Source organism: Hyperolius riggenbachi, chromosome 6 (assembly GCF_040937935.1).
Source record: "Hyperolius riggenbachi isolate aHypRig1 chromosome 6, aHypRig1.pri, whole genome shotgun sequence".
Classification (NCBI taxonomy): Eukaryota; Metazoa; Chordata; class Amphibia; order Anura; family Hyperoliidae; genus Hyperolius; species Hyperolius riggenbachi.
This window is the reverse complement of record NC_090651.1, coordinates 31,560,778-31,583,920: the sequence shown is the minus strand read 5'-3', so window position 1 is coordinate 31,583,920 and position 23,143 is coordinate 31,560,778. Positions and strand designations below refer to the sequence as shown.

The following is a 23,143-nucleotide window of genomic DNA, read 5'->3' as shown; positions in this document are numbered from 1 at the left end:
GTGTGTGTCCGTGTGTGTGTGTGTCCGTGTGTGTGTGTCCGTGTGTGTGTGTCCGTGTGTGTGTGTCCGTGTCTCTGCGTTTGCGCCGCAGGGAGAGCCTGGAACAGGAGCAGGACGAGCCAGGGGGCCGGCCAGATGGGTGGGTGTGCGCGTGCTTGGCTGGCGGGTGTGCGCTGGCTTGTGGCGGCGATGACAGACCTAGAGCCCGTTTTTGAACGAGCTAAGGTCACTAGTTAAACATAATTCCTATAAAACATTGTTCTATCAAATGCATATTAAAAACCGTGCCAACATTCTATTAAATTGTTTTTCTGCCTCTGGCCAGGGATGGGATAATTCCCTATGTGGATGTATTCCTAGACAGCATGATTAATTGCCATGACATTTCCATGTCTGAATCAGGCCATGCTTAATTATACAAGCCATTAGAGTGCAGGCGCGGCATCCATACAGTGCTCATCATGCACATCTACGCCTGAGCTCTGCGGGATCCTTACAAGCTAGAGCGAAGTCTGGCAGCAGGGAGGAAACAACACGTTACAAAGTTACACGTAGGACAGGAGCACACAAGGGAAACAAACACACAGCATGGAGACTGATCCGATACAAACTCACAATAAACATGTCACACCAGGATAGCTGAATACGGACTCTGAATGAAGCAATTATCCAGAGAGCAGTTAAGCGGTATCCTGCCGGTCCATGCGCTGCATAGCTGACTCAAGAGACGAGGAAATGGTAAACAGATCAATGGTGTGCACTTGCCATGTATGAATGGCCACAGAGAAGCTGAAGCAGCAATATTTCCTTATGATTGGCAGGGTTTTAACTAAAGTGAATTTAAGGATAGGTCTAGAATAGTATAGCCCATACGTATAAAGAGATGGCTGAATATAATTACCATTAACATCAGTCCCACCACAACACCCCTACAGCCTGCAAAGAAGCCATGTGAGGGGCAGCTTTAAAGCAGCAGGAACAGCCATATTTTAGTAGATAAATACTTGTTCTACTTACATAACCTACGTATTGTATTGTCCACGTTTTGATTTCAGTTAATTTTATACAGTAAATAAAGAGAAAACTCCCGGGCATTTTCCATCTTTACTCTTTACTGCTTATGACTGATGCCAATCCTGATGTAATTTCCTCCCTTACTCTTTTTTTGTACTTCAAGCAGTTTCTGCAGAGGGGTGAGGTGTATTTTCCTTCTCAGCCTTGTGTCACACTGAACTGCCCTCAGCCAATCAAGGAAGAGCAGGAATGTGGGAGGGGAGATGACAAGTTTCCTTCTCCCCCGGCAATGTACCAGAAATGTAGCCAGGCTGACCGAGATTAGATTCATCACAGCATAGCGTCAGGCAGCCGAATCCCCAGTGGGGCTTGCTGGGCACGATGTGTCTTGCCAGTTTGAGGTTTGGTTTATACATTCTCCTGTTCTTGGAACTTCCTGTTTCCATGACAATTCTGCACAAAGCCTAACTTGACGCATGAAAAACCGAGTTAAGATGTTTTTATCCCCATCAAGGCAGAAGAATCTCCGTAATGAGAGTAAATATAAGAAGACAAGGTAGGACTAAGTGTAGTCATGCTCAGGTTGATCATGGCTGAACTCTATAGCAGATGGATTCTGTTAATCTGCATACATGCCTTAGATTAAACTCGACTGCAGCAATCATGCGTACAGGTGTCCCCCCAGGTCGCTTAAAGGGCCACTATGGCGAATTGCGAAATTTAAAAAATATGTGCAAACAGACAAATAAGAAGTATGTTTTTCCCAGAGTAAAATGAGGCACAAATTACTTTTCTCCTATGTTGCTGTCACTTACAGTAGGTAGTAGAAATCTGACAGAAGCGACAGGTTTTGGAGTAGTCCATCTCTTCATAGGGGATTCTCAGCATGGCTTTTATTCTTTATAAAGATATTCCCTAAAAAGGATTTAAACAAGCCAGCCACCCTGTTCGCTACACAGTTTTGTGGCAGTTGGACAGAGCAACTGCCATTCACTAAGTGCTTTTGAAAATAAATAAATCCCTGAGAATCCCCCATGAAGAGATGGGCTAGTCCAAAACCTGTCACTTCTGTCAGATTTCTACTACCTACTGTAAGTGACAGCAACATAGGAGAAAAGTAATTTATGGCTCATTTTACTCTGGGGAAAAAAAACACACTTCTTATTTGTATATGTTTGCACATATTTTACAATTTCTTGCCATAGTGCCCCTTTAAAGGCCGGCATGCACTGTTCCCCTCCTCACCCGATGTACGGAGATGGCACTCCGCCCCATGCCATTCGGCTCAATTCTCTAAGCATTGCCGAATTCAGTAAAGCAGAAAACAGCTTTTGAGTATCTTGTTAAAGGCCATTTCACTAACACTATTACCACATTGAAAATAGCTGCGGTCAAATTTGTGCGCAGGGCGAAGCCGAAAGACTTCTCCCCCTACTCCCGCTGAAACTCAGGGCCACGCTAAATTCTATTCCCACTCCGAGTTGCCGCAACTCGGGTGGGTGCAGCATATGATTAGTGCACTGGTTATTGCTGGCGGACGAGTTACCGCATTTTTGTTGCCCAAATAAGTCAATGAGCCCCGCCATAGGCAGCACTGTGTTAACGTCCTGTGCAAATTTAGGTGAAGCTGAAAGACTGCTGCTCCTGTTGAAACTTGGGGCCGCGTTAAATACTATTCCCCCTCAACTTGGGGGGGGGGTTAACATGAAATTTGTCACCAGCAGTGGCTGGATAGTGTAATGGTTAAGGGCTCTGCCTCTGACACAGGAGACCTGGGTCCGTATCTCGGCTCTGCCTGTTCAGTAAGCCAGCACCTATTCAGCAGGAGACCTTAGGCAAGTCTCCCTAAAACTGCTACTGCCTATAGAGTGTGCCCTAGTGGCTGCAGCTCTGGCGCTCTGAGTCCGCCAGGAGAAAAGCGCAATATAAATGTTATTTGTCTTGTCTATTTGTCTTGTCTATTGCCAGCAGCCAAATCACCAGTTTATATATTTTTTATTTTATTTGAGCTCCAGCAATCGCCGGCGCCCAAATTAATCACTGCGCACCACCGCTATAGCTGTAATTCTCATTACGGCTTATAGATGATCTTGCCCATAGGGCCTGTTCAGAAAAGAAAAGTTATTCTCTCTCCCGAATTCTACTTTTGTTTTCTATTTTTCTGCCCCATTCTCCACTTAGTAGCCGTTATGAGCGTCACCAGTCATTGGTGATTGCCACTTTTATCACCAGTGCCACAAATGATTCACAGTACCAGTCGCTCAAATGTCGTAATGAATCACAGGTAAACAACAGAAAAAGGAAAATGTAAAGGTGGCCATACGCTAATAGATTTGCAGCCATCAGATTTCTGTCAGATGCCTGTCAGGTCGAATCTGATGTGTACCACACACTAGGAACAGATTTCATTCTGTAATCTATTGGAAATGATTGAAAATCGATCTAAAGGCATTACTGCACCATTAGATCCAATGCAACTTGCAGTAGATCGACCTAGATGTTCCATCATGACAGATAAATCGATTGGAATTGGCCGCAAATCGATCATGCACCGATTTGCGATTGATCTAATCGATCGATCGCTGAAATCGCTCAGTGTATGGGCCCCTTGAGGCCTCTTGCACACTGCATACATTTCAGATTCCGATTCCGCTTTTTAATCTGTTTTTACATCCGATTCCGATTTTTAATCTTTACTGCATGCTGCGTTTTTTGATCCGTTTTTCTGTTGAATGTATTCAGGGAAAATCGGAAACGGAATCGGAAACGGAATCGGAAAACGGATTTGCAGTGTGCAGGGAGCCTAAGACAGATTTCTGATCTCACATTTTGTTTATGTAGAGATTACACGTGGCACAACTGTCTTGTTGTTAAATCAGAGCCCCGGAGGTCAATAACTCTGTGAAATCTAATCAGTAGAGTTTGATTGCACTGTGAGTATTTATACACAACTTCCAGCCTGGAAAGACACTAGGGCGTTATCGCGTTAAATGATGCCACATTCTCTGCAAAGTTAGCCCCAGGGCTAACTATGCTCCGGGGCACCACTGTTACTAGATCTGGCCCTGATTTTCAGAATGAGAATTAGAGACACCTAGCAGTAGAAAATACTTAAAACAGCAATCACATGGGCAGGCAATTTTTGAGCTGACTGGGGTAGTTTAGATGCCTGTCTGTGAAAGGTCTGACCACACTCCTTACAGGGGAACTTCAGCCTAAACAAACATATTGTCATTAAGTTACATTAGTTATGTTAAAAAATAGATGGGTACTATAATCTCTTACCCACCCCGTTTTAAAAGAACAGGCAAATGTTTGTGATACCATGGAGGCAGCCATCTTTTTGGTTGAAAGAAGGTGACCGGGAGCATGAGACATGGTTCCAACTATCCTGTGTCCTGATCACCCCTCCCAGCTGCGCGGGCTAGGCTTCAAATCTCAAATTCAAGTTTTAAAAAAAATGTTTTTTGCACCAAAACAGCAGAAGGAGAACAACATCATCAGAAATAGCTTCATGCTTTGCACAGCATTAGGGGAAATATGCCCAGGCAGTTTTCTTCTGTGCAGCTGAAAATGAGGCTTGGGTATGAAAAACAAAGTTCTGATGCTGTGAAACTGTTAAAGAGACACCAAGCCTTTTCAGTGCTGCTGAGTAGATTTTTTTAGTCTGGAGGTTCACTTTAAGACTCGTTCGTACACATGTGCAATTATTCCGCTTAACTATCATCCAAACTTGGTCTGTTGGACAATAGTTGGGCGTGTGTGCGCATGGTAAATGACTAGATGAGCGACTGATAACAGGCAATTTGCCCGATCCAACACAACTGTTGGACTGATATCGTGTAGTCGGCCACGAGTGTGCAAGTTGTTTGGACAACTTGAACTTGTTTTGAATGAGGCCATATCATGTAGTCTGTCTTTCCACTTGTGCACGCAATATGCAAATGAGTTGGCCGTTCAGTAGGCTGGTGTGCAGAAAATCGCTTGGTCTCACGGTCAGTCATGTCGTGAGTTGGTCACGCACTTTATTTGGACATGTGAACGAGCCTTTAGGCCACAGCTGATAATATGCATACTCCGGCAAACCGAGGCTTGGTTATATCACAATGTGGCAGTGCCATCTGCAATAGATACTTACACCATGCAATGCTTTGGGGAGGAGCTGCTCTGGTAGAACTCGTCGGCGTCGTAGAACTCATCCTCGCTGCTGGAGTACGAGAAGTCCGGGACTGTGTTTGGAGACAGGTTGACGTGGCTGGGCGAGGTCAAACTGCTGCTGGGGACAGACTGACCACTTCCTGTGAGGAGAGAAGAGGAAGAGACCACGGAATGAGATTATACAGTGCTGCCAATCCCAGACTGAACATATTGCTCATAACCGGTGTTTAGGGAAAATAAAACAAAACCATTAAATGAGATCCTGCAGATGGGAGCGGCCCTCCCCTCATTCACAGGCCAAATATAACTGAGGACAACATTTATAGTGAAGTGGAACAGATTCACCATAACAGTACCAAAGCCAGGATTCCAGCTTCTACCAGATGCTTCATGCAATAATCTTATGTTAGGATAGATTCCCTGGACTAGTAATCCAGTATAGTTTACAGAAAACCTGAAGTGGCAGAAATATAAAGTCAGACACTCTGACTGCCGCTGACAAACGCTAGTTGTGTGGCAGTTATATTGATACTCAGAATAAACAAATTTTAAAAGTGAGCTCGAGGTGGCATGAACAAAGAAAGCTACACACCTACCTATGAAGAGAGAATCCTCTGTATCCTCCTGAGCAGGGGTAGGCAACCTATGGCTCAGGAGCCAGATGTGGCTCTTTTGATGGCATCTGGCTCACAGTTAGGGGTTGATTCACAAAGCTACACAGCTCGAGCTGCGCAGCTTAGTATAGCAGCGCAAGTGAAATGTTCATAGTAGGCACACTACTGCTGTAGCATGCACTACTAACGTACTTGCGCACCCCCCCAAAACGAATTATCCCACCCTGGATCCTGTCAGGTCCAGTGACTTTGTAGGATGAGATCCCTGCACTGCAGCCTATTGGGCCAAAGTGCGGGAATATCGTCCTACACAGTGAATCAACCCCCAAGTCAGCCAATTGTACAAGCTGTTAGTCGGTATTTCTCCTGTCTTACTCTCGGGGAAATTGCTGATGTTGCTGAAACTCAAGAGAAGCTGAAGACGTGTCTAACACTTCCGCTTCCCGACGGATCAACTGTATGCACATCTCCACGGCAACAGGGACATGAGCCCTCTGCTGCGCATGCGCACTGTCCCGGTTCAAAACATATTGTATGACACTCAAGTAAATACTTTTTAAAATATGTGGCTTTTATGGCTCTCTCAGCCAAACAGGTTCCTCAACCCTGATCCAGAGGCTTCCCACATCCTCCAAGAGACCACCACAAATGCCCAGGACCCTCGGGAAGTTCATAGCCACGTTTCTCTTTGTGCACAAGTGTAGCGGTAATGTGCCTGCACTGTAGCACAGAGCCGCTGGAGGTAATGCACAGGGCGGACACGAGTGTACACGCTGGAGACCATGGCCACAAGAACATGTCAGACAAGCTCTGGTCAGATAGGTTTAGAGGGTGCGCACGTGGCAATAGTGGGGGTGAGGAGGACTCGGGAAGCCTATGGGCCATCTACAGTAGATGCTTTCCTCTACCCAGGGAAGTATAACACTTTTCTTATTCGGGCTGCCTCAAGTTCACTTTAATCCTAATATCCTCATCAACAATCATCAAGTTATTTTGCTGCTGTAATTATCTGTGAACACTTACATCATGCACATCTTACAGACAAGACAAATAACATTCATATTGCGCTTTTCTCCTGGCGGACTCAAAGCGCCAGAGCTGCAGCCACTAGGATGTGCTCAGTGGGCAGTAGCAGTGTTAAGGCGCATACACACACCAGACTTTTTCAAACTATGGGTCGTCAGACCCGCCAGCGGGGCGATCGCTCTGACGACAGTAGCACGTGAGAACAAGCTGCAGACAGACCGATAAGACGGACCTGTAGTTTGAAAAAGTGTGGCGCGCGTACGCGCCGTTAGGGACTCCTTACTAGGGATGATCAATGAAATGCAAATGTATCTAAGTTCATGCAGGATCATGTACATTTTTATTCACTATATTGAGCATCCCTACTTCTTAGTAAATAGGTGCTGGCTTACTGAACAGGAAGAGGTGAGATTTGAACCCAGCTCTCCTATGTCAGAGCCCTTAACAATTACTGATCATCTAACAGTTAGGACCCACACTTATGATTGCAAAACACTATTGCAATCATCTAGCAATTGCGATCGTGATTTTGCAGTGATTGAACAGCGATTGCAATTCTTACTTTGTGAAATGAGAATCACATTGCGATCACTCCAAACATGCTGCATGCACCGAGTTTGCAATTTCTGCAAATCGCAAGTGGTGGAGAATGAATGATGCCATAGAAATACATTGTACACAAAGCGCTGGAACGTGCCTGCAAAGCACCCCAGTGTGAATGGACCCTGAAGGTGACTGGCAGCAGGACTGGATTTCTGGAGGGGCCACAAATGCCCGGGCCTTGGGTGGCAGCTGGCCAAGGGGAGGCTGGGCATGGAAGAGGGATTGCTGCATATGGAAGTAGAGGCTGCAAATGGAATACAAAGGTTGCAAATAAGGAGCAACACATGGAGATAGGGAGCTGCTGCCCAAGGAACCTGCATAGAACTGAAGGAGGCTGCTGCACATGAATGTTAAGGCATGGAAGAGGGGGCTGCACAAGGAATAGGAGAGGGCGCTGCACATGGCAGAGAAGATGCAAGAAAGTTGGCCTAGGGGCAGAAAAAAAAAATTAAATCCTAGACAACAAAAAACTTGAAGATGCCTCAAATACGACACGCTGAAGACATACTTGAACCTACAAGTAGCAAATCCTTTGCCAACACGGCCCAATACAGGAGCACATTACCTCAACATCCTCAAGTGTCCAGCGTGAAGGTAAAACAGAAGATTAACATGAAGGTTTTGTGGATATGGGTCTGTTAGCGCACATCTCACCTGTGCTGTTGGGAGTGAGAGTCTGATGGTTCCCCAAACCAGCCACTACCGAGCCAACCGCAAGTGAGGACGGCCGCTGCTCTCCTGTACCGACCTGCAGAGGGTCTGAGACACAGAAACAGCGACTGTTAGTGAGCACATCTACAGACTCCACCCACTGCACAATATATTAGGGCTTGTTTATATGGTGCACGGATCTCCACCCCTTCACATAATACTGTATTCAACAAATGAGCCCAGAGAGTAAATGTTACAGTAAAACAGCAACAGATGAGACAGACAATTAACAGTACTTTCTTTCCTCCCTGAATATTTGTGCTCTCCGCACTGGTCCCATGACCCACGCCCAAGAATCAGGACAGGAAGTGAACAGACTTCCCATACAATATTTATATAGCACCGACATCTTCTGCAGCGCTTTACAAAGTAAGTACATGTCACTGACTGTCCTCAGAGGAGCTCACAATCTAATCCTACCATAGTCATATGTCCTACCATATTATTATTATGTATTTATATAGCACTGGCATCTTCTGCAGCACTTTACAGAGTACATAATCATGTCACTGACTGCCCTCAGTGGAGCTCACAGTCTAATTCTACCATAGTCCTAGTGTAATTTCCTACCATATTATTATTATGTAATTATATAGCATTGACATGTTATGCTGCACTTTACAGAGCACATAGTCCTGTCACTGACTGACCTCTGAGGAGCTCACAATTTATACCCTACCACAGTTATTGTATGTCCATCGATGTCTAGGGCTAATGTAGGGGGGAACCCAATTAATGTATCAGTATGTTTTTTTGGATGTGGAGGGAGAAACTGGAGTGCCCGGGGGAAACCCACACAGACATGCAGAGCACAGACATACTCCACTTTCAGTTACACAAATGAAAAAACACTGAAATAAAAAGGTCTACCTGACAATGGAACAGTTTGTGTTGGCATTGTTCGAATCTCAGAGGGCTCCAATGGGCTGGGCTGGTAAATGGAATCCACAGGATTTATGGTGCTCTGCAAAACATAATGGTACATGCATGTTAGAGTATCAGACCGAACACAGAGTCGCCATGGCAATAAACTAAACTAGGCTGAGCTCAGGGAGTCGCCATGGCAATCAGGCTTCACTAGGCCAAGCTCAGGGAGTCACCATGGGCAATCAGGCTTCACTAGGCCCAGCTGAGGGAGTCGCATGGCAATCAGCTTCAATAGGCCAAGCTCAGAAAGTCACCATGGGCAATCAGCTTCACTAGGCCCAGCTCAGGGAGTCACCATGGCAATCAGGCTTCACTAGGCCAAGCTCAGGGAGTCGCCATGGGCAATCAGGCTTCACTAGGCCCAGCTCAGGGAGTCGCCATGGGTAATCAGGCTTCACTAGGCCCAGCTCAGGGAGTCGCCATGGGTAATCAGGCTTCACTAGGCCCAGCTTAGGGAGTCGCCATGGGCAATCAGGCTTCACTAGGCCCAGCTGAGGGAGTCGCCATGGCAATCAGCTTCACTAGGCCGAGCTCAGGGAGTCACCATGGCAATCAGCTTCAATAGGCCCAGCTCAGGAAGTCACCATGGGTAATCAGGCTTCACTAGGCCCAGCTCAGGGAGTCACCATGGGCAATCAGGCTTAACTAGGCCCAGCTCAGGGAGTCGCCATGGGTAATCAGGCTTCACTAGGCCCAGCTCAGGGAGTCACCATGGGCAATCAGGCTTCACTAGGCCCAGCTCAGGGAGTCACCATGGGCAATCAGGCTTCACTAGGCCCAGCTCAGGGAGTCACCATGGGCAATCAGGCTTCACTAGGCCCAGCTCAGGGAGTCGCCATGGGTAATCAGGCTTCACTAGGCCCAGCTCAGGGAGTCACCATGGGCAATCAGGCTTCACTAGGCCCAGCTCAGGGAGTCGCCATGGGTAATCAGGCTTCACTAGGCCCAGCTCAGGGAGTCATCATGGGCAATCAGGCTTCACTAGGCCCAGCTCAGGGAGTAGCCATGGGTAATCAGGCTTCACTAGGCCGAGATTTTGAGCAGAAGCAAGCCAGATACTGCTTAACAGTCATACTTATAAAAGAAAAAATGCTAAAATGCCCCAGACCCAAAAATACAGTTAGAATTAGCACAGATACAACACACTGAAACATTGCCGCCGTTTGGTTTGTACAATGAATTTCAGCCCAGATGCTTGTATTAAGTGGAAGGTGACTATCAGTGTGAGTCTGGAAATCATGAGATGCCATAGCAAAATGTTGGTTATAAGGGACACCCCTCCCCCTCTCTAGCTTTACTCTGCAATTCTGGGGGGCCACCACAGACCCCCTTATTATTTTTTCTATTTTTTTTGCGACACTAAGGTCAGCCAGCTGACAGAGGAGAGGAGCTGAAACACTGCCGAAAACTTTCATAAGTGAAATTCAAGAGTATTAGGAATGATTTTGCCGATGCTGAATCCAGCAGTACAAAATTGGAACGGACTATCCCTCCTCTACCATTGGCTGCTTGTTTACGAATGGAGGGGCGGGGAGGGTAATCCTGGGACCACATGCTGAGTAACTGACGTGATGCTGGAGCTCTTCTATAGAGATGATCAGTAATTATGTACAAACAACAATGACACGTGATCATATGATTAATCTGCATGTCTGATAGCCTGTTCATTGTCACAGGCCTCATATGCTACCTAAAACAGGAAGCAGATATGACACAATCACAGCCAGCTGAACTGATCATGTGTCTGTTCTGCTGAAACCTGATACCATTCTACTTCTAGATTTGCAGCAGATTTGACCATCAGATTTCTGTCAGACGCCTGTCAAGTTGAATCTGACAGGAATCTATCTGATGTGTGCCACACACTAGGAACAGATTTCCAATAGATTTCAGAATGATATCTATTGGAAATCTATCTAAATGCATTATTGGACCATTAGATCCAACTCTATGGGCCGTCGCTCTGCTGCCAGCAGCAGATTGACCTAGATTTTCCATCCTGTCAGATAGATCTAATTCGATCGAAATCGCCCACAGATCAATAGATTTGAAATAAATCGATTGATGGTTGAAATCGACCAGTGTATGGGCCCCTTTAGAATTAAATAAGCACAGATTAAGCATTCATTACAAAGACACTGTACCGCTGTACACACAAGGCTAATATTCAGGATCAATGATACTGGAGGAAAGTATACAGCCGTGGCTAATGGTACATGATGCTTTGCAGTCAGTCAGGGTAAATGCAGAGATCCAGCAAGCCCCTCCCATCACTCACACAGGATCTGATTTACTGAAGTATTTCCCAGCATTCCCACTGGGGATATTGTAAGTGACCCAGCACATAGAAAGGGAAGTAATAAAAGGCATTCTGTAGCATGTAACCACTTAACAGGAACTTTATCCAAGGATGTAACTTCATCCCTTTCCCTCAAGAACTACCTTTTCTTGAATATCAGGGGAGTCTGTATGGCTGATATTGTGGTGAAACCCCTCCCACAGTGTGATGTCATGATCATGGTCCTGTCAGTTTCCTGTCTGTGAACCTTGTTGCATTGTGGGAAATAACGTCTTTTTCCAACTAACTGCCAAGCAAGCGGTGTCTCCCTCTGTGCATTGGACTCTCAGTGAGGAACATTCCACACAGGTCACCTGGCAGAACTAAACATGTCACCACCGGTGATACGTTTCTGAATGTAAATCAGGGAGAGGAAAGAATTTACAATGGCCAAACACTGATTAAATCTATAAATATTAACTAAAATAAGCAATTTTATTAATTACATTATTTTAACTATAGTTCTTCTTTATTTGGCAGCAAAGCCAGTACTAGTTAGCTCAGGCCTAGAGGGACCAATGCAGATAACAAGTCAGACGCTCTATTAATAGTATATGACTTTAGTTCTGTTTTTAACACACCATTTTACATAAAAGTAAACCGAGCAAGACAGACCAGTATAATCAGAAGGATGATGATGACATGATCCAGGCATGGTGGAGACCAAGTGAGACAAAACTGATCTCACATTCCATATTCTGCCTCACACCATACAATTAAAAGATCCAATTTTTTTTTTTTATTTTTTTTTTTTACTAATGCAATAATTTTGATTGGTTGTCCCGAAAAATCAAGTGCTTTTCTTAGTTTTCGATCGCTAAATCCAATCGAATTACCCGTTTTTTCCCGATTTTTGGAGATTGGACATGTTGGAGATTTCAGACCAACTTTATCAAGCATTGTATGGTGTGTAATGGATTGTCAATTACTTGATGTACAGTTCTAATCAATTTTTTTATGAGCTTTCATTATTTTATTCACGCTTGGGGAAAAATTTAACATAGGTGTGTGGTACATTGGTCAGATTTTTGAATTGATACAATCAGTCAGAAAAATTGATTATATATCTTTTCAATTCAAAAATAGCAAACAATTGTATGGTGTGTGGCCACCTTTAGGCCTGGTTTACAGATAAATCTGAAATCCAGTACATTTCCAGTACTGTCATGCATCAGTTTTACCAGACCGTACTGGAAATGTACAGATTTCTGTGTAAACACAGGCATACAGACAAATGCAAAACTGATGCCAACAGTCCAAACCCGGCAGGGCAGGGCACCTTTTTATGTGTGAACCCAGCCTGCCTGTGCTTTACATTAGCAGCTCCCAGATGAAGATCTGAAAAGGATGTCTGTCAAAAGTGATAATTAAAACACGAATGTGATGTGGTAAAGATGGCGGAACAGTAAAAGAAGAAAACTGATGCAAACATGGAGCAGATTGTCAGAGTGATCAATCACAATCCTTCACTACTTTCTGCTCCAAGAAATTTAGATAAATATTTTGCAGGGTAAAGACAGGAAATCATTTCAATGAACGAAAACATAAAAAAGGTAACAATGAAGGCATGAGAGATTTACATGCGTGTTAGTATTCACAATCAACAGTTGTCATTTAGTTACAGTAACAATTTCAGAGATACAGAATTCTTCTTGTCACAGTGCTATCTTTGCATAAAATGCAGCTTTTTTGGGGAGGGGGGGGGGGGGGTGAGAATAATGTCTGGGACCCACTAGGAGTGCTTTTGGCATGCTTGGCGATCACCAGCAATTGATCCCTACGGGGATGGTCCAACTATGATCGTCGACCTTTTGACGAAGAGCTACTTCAGTGGATCCCTATGGGGGTGGTCCAACTAGCAGCTTTGCGATCGCTGAGCTTCTGACGAAGAGCTACTCCAGTGGATCCCTATGGGGGTGGTCCCACTAGCAGTGTTAAAACGCTGCTTGCAGCATTTATGGAGCAATCTCGGAGGGATGTATAATTGGCTACAGTAACCAAGTCACTATTGCACCAGGAATCGCAGTGAAATCTCAATATGATAAATTGCTGGCACTTTGCCATTGTCACAAAGCGCCAGTAGTGAGTCCCAGCACTGACTGTTCCAAGCAGGGCCCCACCCTTCAGGATCTGAAAGGTCACCAGTCTTGCTGTGCTTCTGCATGTCAGGGTAAGCACTCCTATCCCTTGCTGGAGGTCAGCTACATGCAGGAGAATAGTGTTATCATATGGACTTCCCACCACCATTTGTGAATAGTTACTGAAATGTAAAGTTAATCAGTTGGAGCGCTTCATTTCTGAAGATACTTCACCGTGACAATGATGTGGAAGGCAGCCACATCAAATGACAGAGATATGGGGAGACATCATATGAATTTCCTTTTAAACAATACATATTGCCTGGCTGTCCTGCTGATCCTCTGCCTGTAATACCTTTAGCCACAGCCCCTGAATAAGCATGCAGATCAGATGTTTGACTGAAATCTGACTGGATTAGCTGCATGCTTGTTTCAGGCAGGGCTGTGGAGTTGGATGATTTTTGTACCGACTCCACAGCCCTTGTTTCAGGTGTGTGATTCAGACACTATTGCAGCTAAAGAGGTCAGCAGTAGAGATGGTCAGTGAGATGCAAATAATTTTGATGCAAGATTATGCAAATTTTGTATGTTTATTCAGCTTGAAAATGGACCAATCCAATTTTACCTCAGCAGGATTTGATTGATTCATTTTCAAGCTGCATTTGCATACAAAATTTGCATAATGCGGCATAAACTCAAAATTATTTGCATCTCATTGACCAGCCCTAGCCAGCAGGACTGCCAGGCATCTGGTATTGCTTAAAAGGAAATAAATATAGCAGCCTCCGTATCCCTCTCACCTCAGAGGTCCGTATAGATTGGATGTGTGTATATGCCTCTTATGAACTGGTTAGCCAAATCCTAAACTCTACCCATCACTGTCAATCACTGATAACGTAAAAGTGCCTCAGTTGTCACTCTCTTGGATAGCACCACCCACTACAGCAACAGAGGGGAACTTCACACCCCGTAGGACTACAGGAGATGCACTGATGAGCAGTGAGAAGCTGGAGGCGGCCGTGTCCCGGGAGTTAGTCGATTAGATTCTTGTTTTATCAATATGGACTGGAGCACGGTGGTGAAATACTATTTTGATCAATTTCTGATCAGGTAAAAATATTGATCATGTCCCACATCAGGCATACATCTCACACTGTAAAGCTGTGTTACCAACTGAGCAGACGATGGATATTTTTTGTCCAATCTCCGCTCATTGCACAAATGACAGCGAATGGCAAATATTTTATAAATAGGACACTTGTCACTCTGCAATGGATCTGTGAGATCCATGACTTGTCACTCTGCATTGGGTCTGTGAGATTCATTACTTGTCACTCTGCATTGGGTCTGTGAGATTCATTACTTGTCACTCTGCAATGGATCCCTGAGATCTGTTGCAGCAAGCGGGCCACACTTCTGTGCAGTCCGCGATAATGCCGGGCTGTTGGATGTGTTGCCCCATATAGCCTATGGGGGTAACGCATCAGTCAAGGGGTACAGCCGGACCACAGCAGACACTACATTGCTCATCCAGTGCAAGTGGGAACTGAGCATAAGGCCTGGAACCCACTACAAATCGTAAATCGCTAACACAATTGTAAAAGTAGCCCAAAAATAGCATTTTGTAAGCGATTTCATGAGCATTTCCTGGCACTTTTGGGAACGATTATAAAAAGTGTAAGCTTTTTGCCAGCGATTGTGTGGCGATTTGCGATTTTATTTCGAATTGGTCCTTTCAATGTATCCATTTTATTTACAGTTTGCAATCACACTCAAATAGCTGTGTGTATCGATTCATGAGTGATTTGCCAGCGCTCCAATAATTTACATTGAAGCACAAACACTACCAAAATGCTGCATGTCCTGCGATGTTGCTAATCACAATTGTGGTATTTGTTACATTTATTTACATTGGCAGAGCATTTAGGGAAAGCGCTAGCGATTTAAAGCGCTCCCTAAACGCTCAAAAAAGCGCTCTAGTGGGTTCCAGCCCTAAAGCCGAGTACACACTTGAGATAAGAGTCTTTGAAAAGTAAAGATCACAAACCAATTTTACCACCTTCCATGTAGTATGAGAGGCATACCTACACAGTCTATTCTATTAAGCTCAGTACAGATAAAAATCTTTGCAGGATGCTGCACACAAAGATGCTGCACACACAGATGCTGCACACATGCAACAGATCAGTATCTGCCAAAGATCTGTTCCTGCCAAAGATCTGTTCCTGCCAAAGATCTGTTCCTGCCAAAGATCTGTTCCTGCCAAAGATCTGTTCCTGCCAAAGATCTGTTCCTGCCAAAGATCTGTTCCTGCCAAAGATCTGTTCCTGCCAAAGATCTGTTCCTGCCAAAGATCTGTTCCTGCCAAAGATCTGTTCCTGCCAAAGATCTGTTCCTGCCAAAGATCTGTTCCTGCCAAAGATCTGTTCCTGCCAAAGATCTGTTCCTGCCAAAGATCTGTTCCTGCCAAAGATCTGTTCCTGCCAAAGATCTGTTCCTGCCAAAGATCTGTTCCTGCCAAAGATCTGTTCCTGCCAAAGATCTGTTCCTGCCAAAGATCTGTTCCTGCCAAAGATCTGTTCCTGCAAAAGATCTGTTCCTGCAAATTGCATTCATAGTCTATGACAGGGGTAGGGAACCTATGGCACGGGAGCCAAATGTGGCTCTTTTGATGGCTACATCTGGCTCACATACAAATCAGTAGGGGTTAATTCACTAAGCTACACTGCTCAAGCAGCACAGCTTAGTGTGGCAGCGCAAGTAATATTTTTCAAAGTAGGCACGCTACTGCTGTAGCATGCACTACTTACTTACTTGTGCTCCCTCTAAAACTAACGGTCACTCCGAATGTCCTACCCTGAACCCTGTCAGGTCTAGTGACTGTGTAGGATGAGATCCCTGCACTTTGATTGGCCCAATAGGCTGCCTGTCACTTAACAAGCAGCCTATTGGGCTAAAGTGCAGGGATCTCGTCCTACAAAATGAATGAACCCCCAAGTCAGCTAGCTAATTGTACAAGCTGTTAGTCTGTATTTCTCCTGTCTGATTCTTGGGGAAATTGCTGATGTTGCTGAAACCCAAGAGAAGCTGAAGACGTGTCTGACACTTCCGCTGCCCGGGGGATCAACGGTGTACAGATCACCATGGCAACAGGGACGTGAGCCCTCTGCTGCGCATGCGCACTGTCCCATTTTGAAATACGTTGTATGGCTCTCACGGAATTACGTTTTAAAATGTGGCGTTTATGGCTCTCAGCCAAAAAGGTTCCTGACCCCTGGTTATGATATCTGCAGATCTCATATACACCTTGTTTAGTGGACATTCATCAGATCAGGCATTCATCTGCAGATCTCAAGATCCATCCTGGTGGATCTGATCTGCAGATGAATGTCTGTTAAACAAGGTGTGTATGAGATCTGCAGATACAGACTATGAATGCATTTTGCAGGAACAGATCTTTTGCATGTGTGCAGCATCTTTAGAAAGATCAGTCTTTCAAACCTCCCTGACAAACCTATGCAACAGTTTACAAAGATTTATATCTGACGGGTGTACTCAGCTTAATAGAATAAACTGTGTAGGAATGCTCTCATACTACATGGACAGGGGTAAAAGCAACGTCATTAGAAATCACTTATGCTGGGTACACGATGCGTTTTTTTCCGGTCGATTTCCTGCTCAATTCTCCTATCTCGTCTTATCAATTTCCATTCACTTCTATGAGAAATCGAGCGGTAAAACTATCAAAAGTAATTTTGGACATGACGGAAATTATCAATCGAACAAATCTATGGACCACAAAAACGCAGCGTGTGTACGTAGTATATTGTTGGAACACTACTGACCCACACTATTCCTTTCCTCTCCACTCCTGTAGAACAGAATGCTCAGCCCATCTCCAAGCACAATGTTTAGCAAGAAGTTACACCATCACCGAACAATCGTTTCTGGTGATGGCATCGGATAGCGTGTACGCTGCGTTACTGTGACCAGTAAAGGGTTAGTGTTAGGGAGGGAGGCATAGACAGAGGAAGGAACAGGTACGGTGGATAGGTTTAGTAGAGTGAAGAAACTCGATTAGCTTTTTTTCTGTGTGATCAGCTGAAAGCTCTGAAGGAATAAAGGGGAAGGAAACAGACATAAACTTACTATAAGTCCATCTGCGTGCTTGTCCTCGTTAGTTTGGTCCTTAAGAAAACAAACGTCAACATGGTGAACATGCAGGAAAGGTTTCGGGCAGCACAAAACAGCTCCTGAACGGGCTGCACAGCCACTAACGGGGACTTTAAAGTGGACCTGAACTCTTGCACAGGACAGAAGGAAAACATACCCACCCTGTATGTATTTAGAGAGTTTAGCCTGTCTAATTCCCCCTCATCTGTGACTAATCACAACTGTAATTTGATCTCTCAGCTGTGTCAGCTGGCTGCCTGGCAGAGCAGCTAATTTGTAAACACAGAATGTTAAACCCATTTCTGCTTCCATGAATCAGGAAGTAGACACACTGCAGATTTATTGCAGGATTTCTACCAGCTGTAACAAAGAAATGTTTTTCCTTAGATGTTATTATGATGTTGCTTATCTTTTAGATCAGAGAGCAAGTATTGAGTTCAGGTCCACTTAAAAAAAGACACTGAAGCGAGAAAATAAAATTATGATATAATACATTTTATGTATAGTACGGATAACTACTAGAACATTAGTAGCAAAGAAAATATTCTCATATTTATTTTCAGTCATATAGTTTTTTTATAACATTGCATCATTTTCTAATATTTGCAGTTTACACACTACTCAGCATGCTAAATGATTTTACAGAGCAGGCTAGTGAACTTTTGACCTGTCCTCTGCAGAGAAAAAGAAAATACAGTGACTGACAGTTGAGGTAAGCTTCAGAAGACAGAGCTCTGTGCAACTTTTGTGGAGCTCAATGGCTCTTTTGCATAGATAACTGGAGTTTCTTAACTCTTCCTGTACTGGAAACAATATTAGACTTATGTCTCTGCTCCTAATGTTTTATTTCTTAGCTGTACTACACATACAAATCATAATTTTTTTTATGCTTCAGTGTCTCTAACAAAGTATAAAACCAACAGGATGTTCCCACTAGCAGCCAGATACCAGGCGTTGTGCAACCAACAGGATGTTCCCACTAGTGGAGAGATACCAGGCATCATGCAACCAACAGGATGTTCCCACTAGCAGCCAGATACCAGGCGTCATGCAACCAACAGGATGTTCCCACTAGCAGCCAGATACCAGGCGTCATGCAACCAACAGGATGTCCCCACTAGCGGACAGATACCAGGCGTCGTGCAACCAACAGGATGTTCCCACTAGCCGCCAGATACCAGGCGTCATGCAACCAACAGGATGTTCCCACTAGCAGCCAGATACCAGGCGTTGTGCAACCAACAGGATGTTCCCACTAGCAGCCAGATACCAGGCGTCGTGCAACCAACAAGATGTTCCCACTAGCGGACAGATACCAGGCGTCGTGCAACCAACAGGATGTTCCCACTAATGGACAGATACCAGGCGTCGTGCAACCAACAGGATGTTCCCACTAGCAGCCAGATACCAGGCGTCGTGCAACCAACAAGATGTTCCCACTAGCGGACAGATACTAGGCGTCGTGCGTTTAGTTGCACATAAATAATGTCATGCAGATTGTTGCTTTGAAAATAATACTTTTCCCCCATTTTATAACTAAGCTCAGTTATTTCCTAGTTTGCGTTATACCTAGGATCAGCAAAACATTTTACTAACTAGACTCCCTGCTCTTTCTCCCAGTATGCAAGCAGTCACACCCTTGCACTGCAAGCCATCTTACCCACATACTGCAATTTCGGCCACGTTTTCGGGAATGCAATACGACGCAATCCACAGGGACATCAGTAGTACATAGACCAGTGTTCTCCCCAGGCTCTTTTAGCCGGGTGCTCCACCCGCCTAGTTTTGGTGACCACCCGGCTGTCATCGGCTCACCACCTCCTATGCTGTAAGCAGAGTTGCTCACAGAAGCACTGGCCCTGCATTCCCATCTCGCCCCACCCAGCTACTATTTCATGCCACCCGGCTGGAAACTATTTCTGGGACACTGACTGTAGACTGCACTGTCTGATGTCCCTACCCATGTGTTGCAAATCACCGCACAATAACGCATGGTTTACGATGGAAATATTTAACCCTTTAGCAGCTAATTTATTTAGAGGCTAGCAAGTGCTGCAGGCCAATTTATTTTAGCACATTTTTTTTCTTTCTTATTTGTTATATTTCATTGCTTCTAATTAGTACTGCTGTAATGTGTATTTATGGGCACTTGTCACTAGGGGGCAGTGTGAGACGATAACAGAGGACTTCTGCAATCAGTCTATATTTTCTGCTAGCATAGATACATCAAAGCAATCCAAAAATGTACTGCACGAGTTCTGCCGAAAGCAGTGCGCTTATCTCAAACGAGATAACTCTACTGAGGCAGGGAACACACTTGTCTTTCAGTTTTCTGCGCGCGTTTTCCTGCATACGTTTTCTGCACACCAAGTGTGTTTCTATGCAGGAAAACGTGTGCGTTTTTTCACAGTAGCTGATGTAATTGATAGAGAAAACTGACAAAATGTGCAGAATCAGGATGCACATATTAAGTGTTGACTAGCCCATTGATTAACATGAGTTCTCAGTTTCTCTGTGCAGAAAACGCGCACGAAAACAGTCAAGTGTGTTCCCTGCCTCAAGCTTCTAAAGTATTAAATGAATTTCGATTTCCATTCATTATAATGGACGGAATCGCAATCACTCGATGAAAATGGCATTGAAATGAACGTAGCGTGCGTTGTGATAGCGGTTCTGTTTCCTATAATCCCACCTGCATGCATTTTCCTTATACACTTTGCCAATTTCCTGGTTGTCTTGCTGATCCTGTGTCATTAAAAGGTGCCCAGTAACGGTATAGCACAAGCAATCAGATAAATGTGATCAGAAAATAAAATGTTCTAGATCGATTATTTCACCATCAACAGACCAATCTGTTCTTCCAATCCATCACACACGTTAATAAAATCGGTCTTTCAGATTAACTAAATTGTCACTGAACGATCCCTGCTAGAATCGTTCAGAGTTGATTTGGGGCATCAACGATGTTTATCTTCTGTAAACTCGACTGCATTGATCTGAACGGTCGAACAAACTATTATCTGCTGAAAATTGTACCGTTAGTGGGCTCCTTTATACTTTCAGCCAGTGTTGCAGAATGACTGTGACCATCTGGTGCTGTGATGAAAGTCTGGCCATATTAGCCGCATGCTTGTTTCAAGTGTGTGATTGAGGCCCAGTGCACACCAAAACCGCTAGCAGATCGTCAAAACGCTAGCGGTATTGGGAGCAGAGAGCCGATATTTGCCGGGTGCACAGAGCGGATTTTGTATGTGATCCGCCGGCCGCATCCACGTGGCTAATGCATCTCTATGGGCTGGTGCACACCGGCGGTTTGAGGTTTTATGCAAACCGCAAACGTGCAGCAAGAGGCACGTTTGCGGCTTGCTAAAAACCTCAAACCGCCGGTGTGCACCAGCCCATAGAGATACATTAGCCATGCAAATTTTCAAGGGGATGCGGCCTGCGGATCCGCCCAGTGTGCACTGGGCCTCAGACACTATTGATGCCAGTGAGATCAGCAAATCTGCCAGGTAATTGTCATTCTGTAAAAAATAAATAAAAATATGGCAGCCTGCGTATCCCTCTGGCCACAGTGTAGCTTTAGATTTGAAAAGAGCTGCAACATCATGTGAACCTGCCACGCTGTGCAGCTCATAGTGAGAACTAGGGAGGGTCATGTCTAGGAGAACTCACGGAGAAGCATGTGATTTGCTTGATCAGCTGATAGATTTGCAAAGTTCTGATCACATTCTGCTTTAGCACATGATCATGACCAGCAAATCAGAGACTTCTATCTCTATCACCTGACCAAGCTTATCACATGCTTCTCCACAGAAAAGCATAGTTCTCCTAAACTACAATAGTGATGCATCTGGCATGGACAAGTAAAAGCATGTCGGTGGAGGCACCCAAATGTATGCAATGGTAGTAAAATTGGCAACAGAGGTCTCTTGCCTCCAGAAGAAGACTCTCATAGATGGAACAAGGGAGTCTTTATTAAAAAACTGTTATACTGTAGACAACGCGTTTACGGGACACAGCCCACTTCCTCAGGTCAATAAAACAGATAACCTTATTTCCAGCCGCGCAGAGCGGGGGCGCATAGTTCATAGCGGGCGCCCCTGCTCTGCACGGCTGGAAATAAGGTTATCTGTTTTATTGACCTGAGGAAGTGGGCTGTGTCCCGTGAAACGCGTTGTCTACAGTATAACAGTTTTTTTAATAAAGACTTCCTTGTTCCATCTATGAGAGTCTTCTTCTGGAGGTAAGAGACCTCCGTTGCCAATTTTACTAGCATTGCATACATTTGGGCACCTCCACCGACGTGCTTTTACTTGTATATCTACTAACACCTCTTTGAGGTGTCATCCCTACCACTGGGTGACATGGCCGACCAGGGTACAGGACCATAGGAGGAGAGCGACCACCCAGATCCAGAGGGTGAGGGCTACCGAGCGGAAACTTTTTTTTCTGCATGCCAATACGGTGGTTGCAGGACTGCAACTCACCTTTGTTAGTATAGATTATTCACAATTCTGTTCCTCCAAATTTTCCTAACGATACTACACCATAAGGGCTCCCCGTCTCAACTTCTCCACAGGTCGAGGAAAACTCCCCTTGCTAAAGGGGCACCCCAGACCGACACAAATATACTATCTAGCATGGAGGATCACTGAAGCCAAGGATCACTGTCACCAACACCGGGGGACGCCTGTACTCCTGATAGATTTTCACCTAAAGGATCACAAATAACGGCTTTGGAAAGCCATCTATTGACAGTGTTCAACTTCAGCCTGCATTTAGCGCAGTGCAAAAATAATTATCTTCAAAGAGCGTGCCCATTCTTCTCTGAACTTCATAATAAATACTCTAAATTTGTTACATTTGAAAAATAAACACTTATTTTGTGGAGAATTCCACTTTCAAAAAGTAGGAAAGGATCTAAACCTGATCCACATCACTGCCAATCTCCTTAAAGGACACCCGAGATGAAAATAAACAAATGAAATACAAAAATTGTAACTATCTTCCTTCTCCTAAAAATGACTTTCTACGATATTCCACATTTTATTTTATATTTAAATCTACTTTTCAAGTTTTTATTGTTTTTGCTCAATGAAACATTTATTGAAGTATGCCAGAGTTAAATATGAACTATTGACCCTTTTTTTTATCTCTTTCCTGCTCTCAAAAGCCATTTTCTGCTAGGAAAGTGTTTTATAGTTGTAATTTATCAGTGAGGGTCACACTGTAGCCTGATCAAGTCCCGACTCAGACAGGAACTGCCACTTACATACCTGATGTTAACTCTTTCAGGAAGAGAAAGAAAAAAAGGAACACAGCACAGTTGCGTGTGCTAGGCACTGTACATGCCCATGTCTATCTCATCATGTCACCTGTCACCTCGGGTATCCTTTAATGAACCAACCACAGAAAATGACAGCTGAGGCTACAATGTCCTTTCCCTCTGGTTTATTTATACACCAATCCCATCACATCGCGTCCTACCGTTAATGAGT

At 44.5% G+C, this 23,143-nt stretch overlaps 1 protein-coding gene across 5 annotated transcripts in view; it reads right to left on the bottom strand.

The window, feature by feature from the left end:
- OSBPL9 (oxysterol binding protein like 9) overlaps positions 1 to 23,143 on the bottom strand; it is a 214,765-nt gene that overhangs the window by 26,698 nt on the left and 164,924 nt on the right. For 4 of the 5 annotated variants that reach the window (XM_068239067.1, XM_068239069.1, XM_068239070.1 and 1 more), the window contains 4 exons: positions 17,619 to 17,657; positions 8,997 to 9,090; positions 8,070 to 8,174; positions 5,153 to 5,312 (listed from right to left, as the gene is read on the bottom strand). In XM_068239067.1, coding sequence (XP_068095168.1) covers positions 5,153 to 5,312; positions 8,070 to 8,174; positions 8,997 to 9,090; positions 17,619 to 17,657 — 398 coding nt within the window. The remainder of the gene's footprint in view (positions 1 to 5,152; positions 5,313 to 8,069; positions 8,175 to 8,996; positions 9,091 to 17,618; positions 17,658 to 23,143) is intronic. The other variant, XM_068239068.1, reaches the window with a different exon arrangement.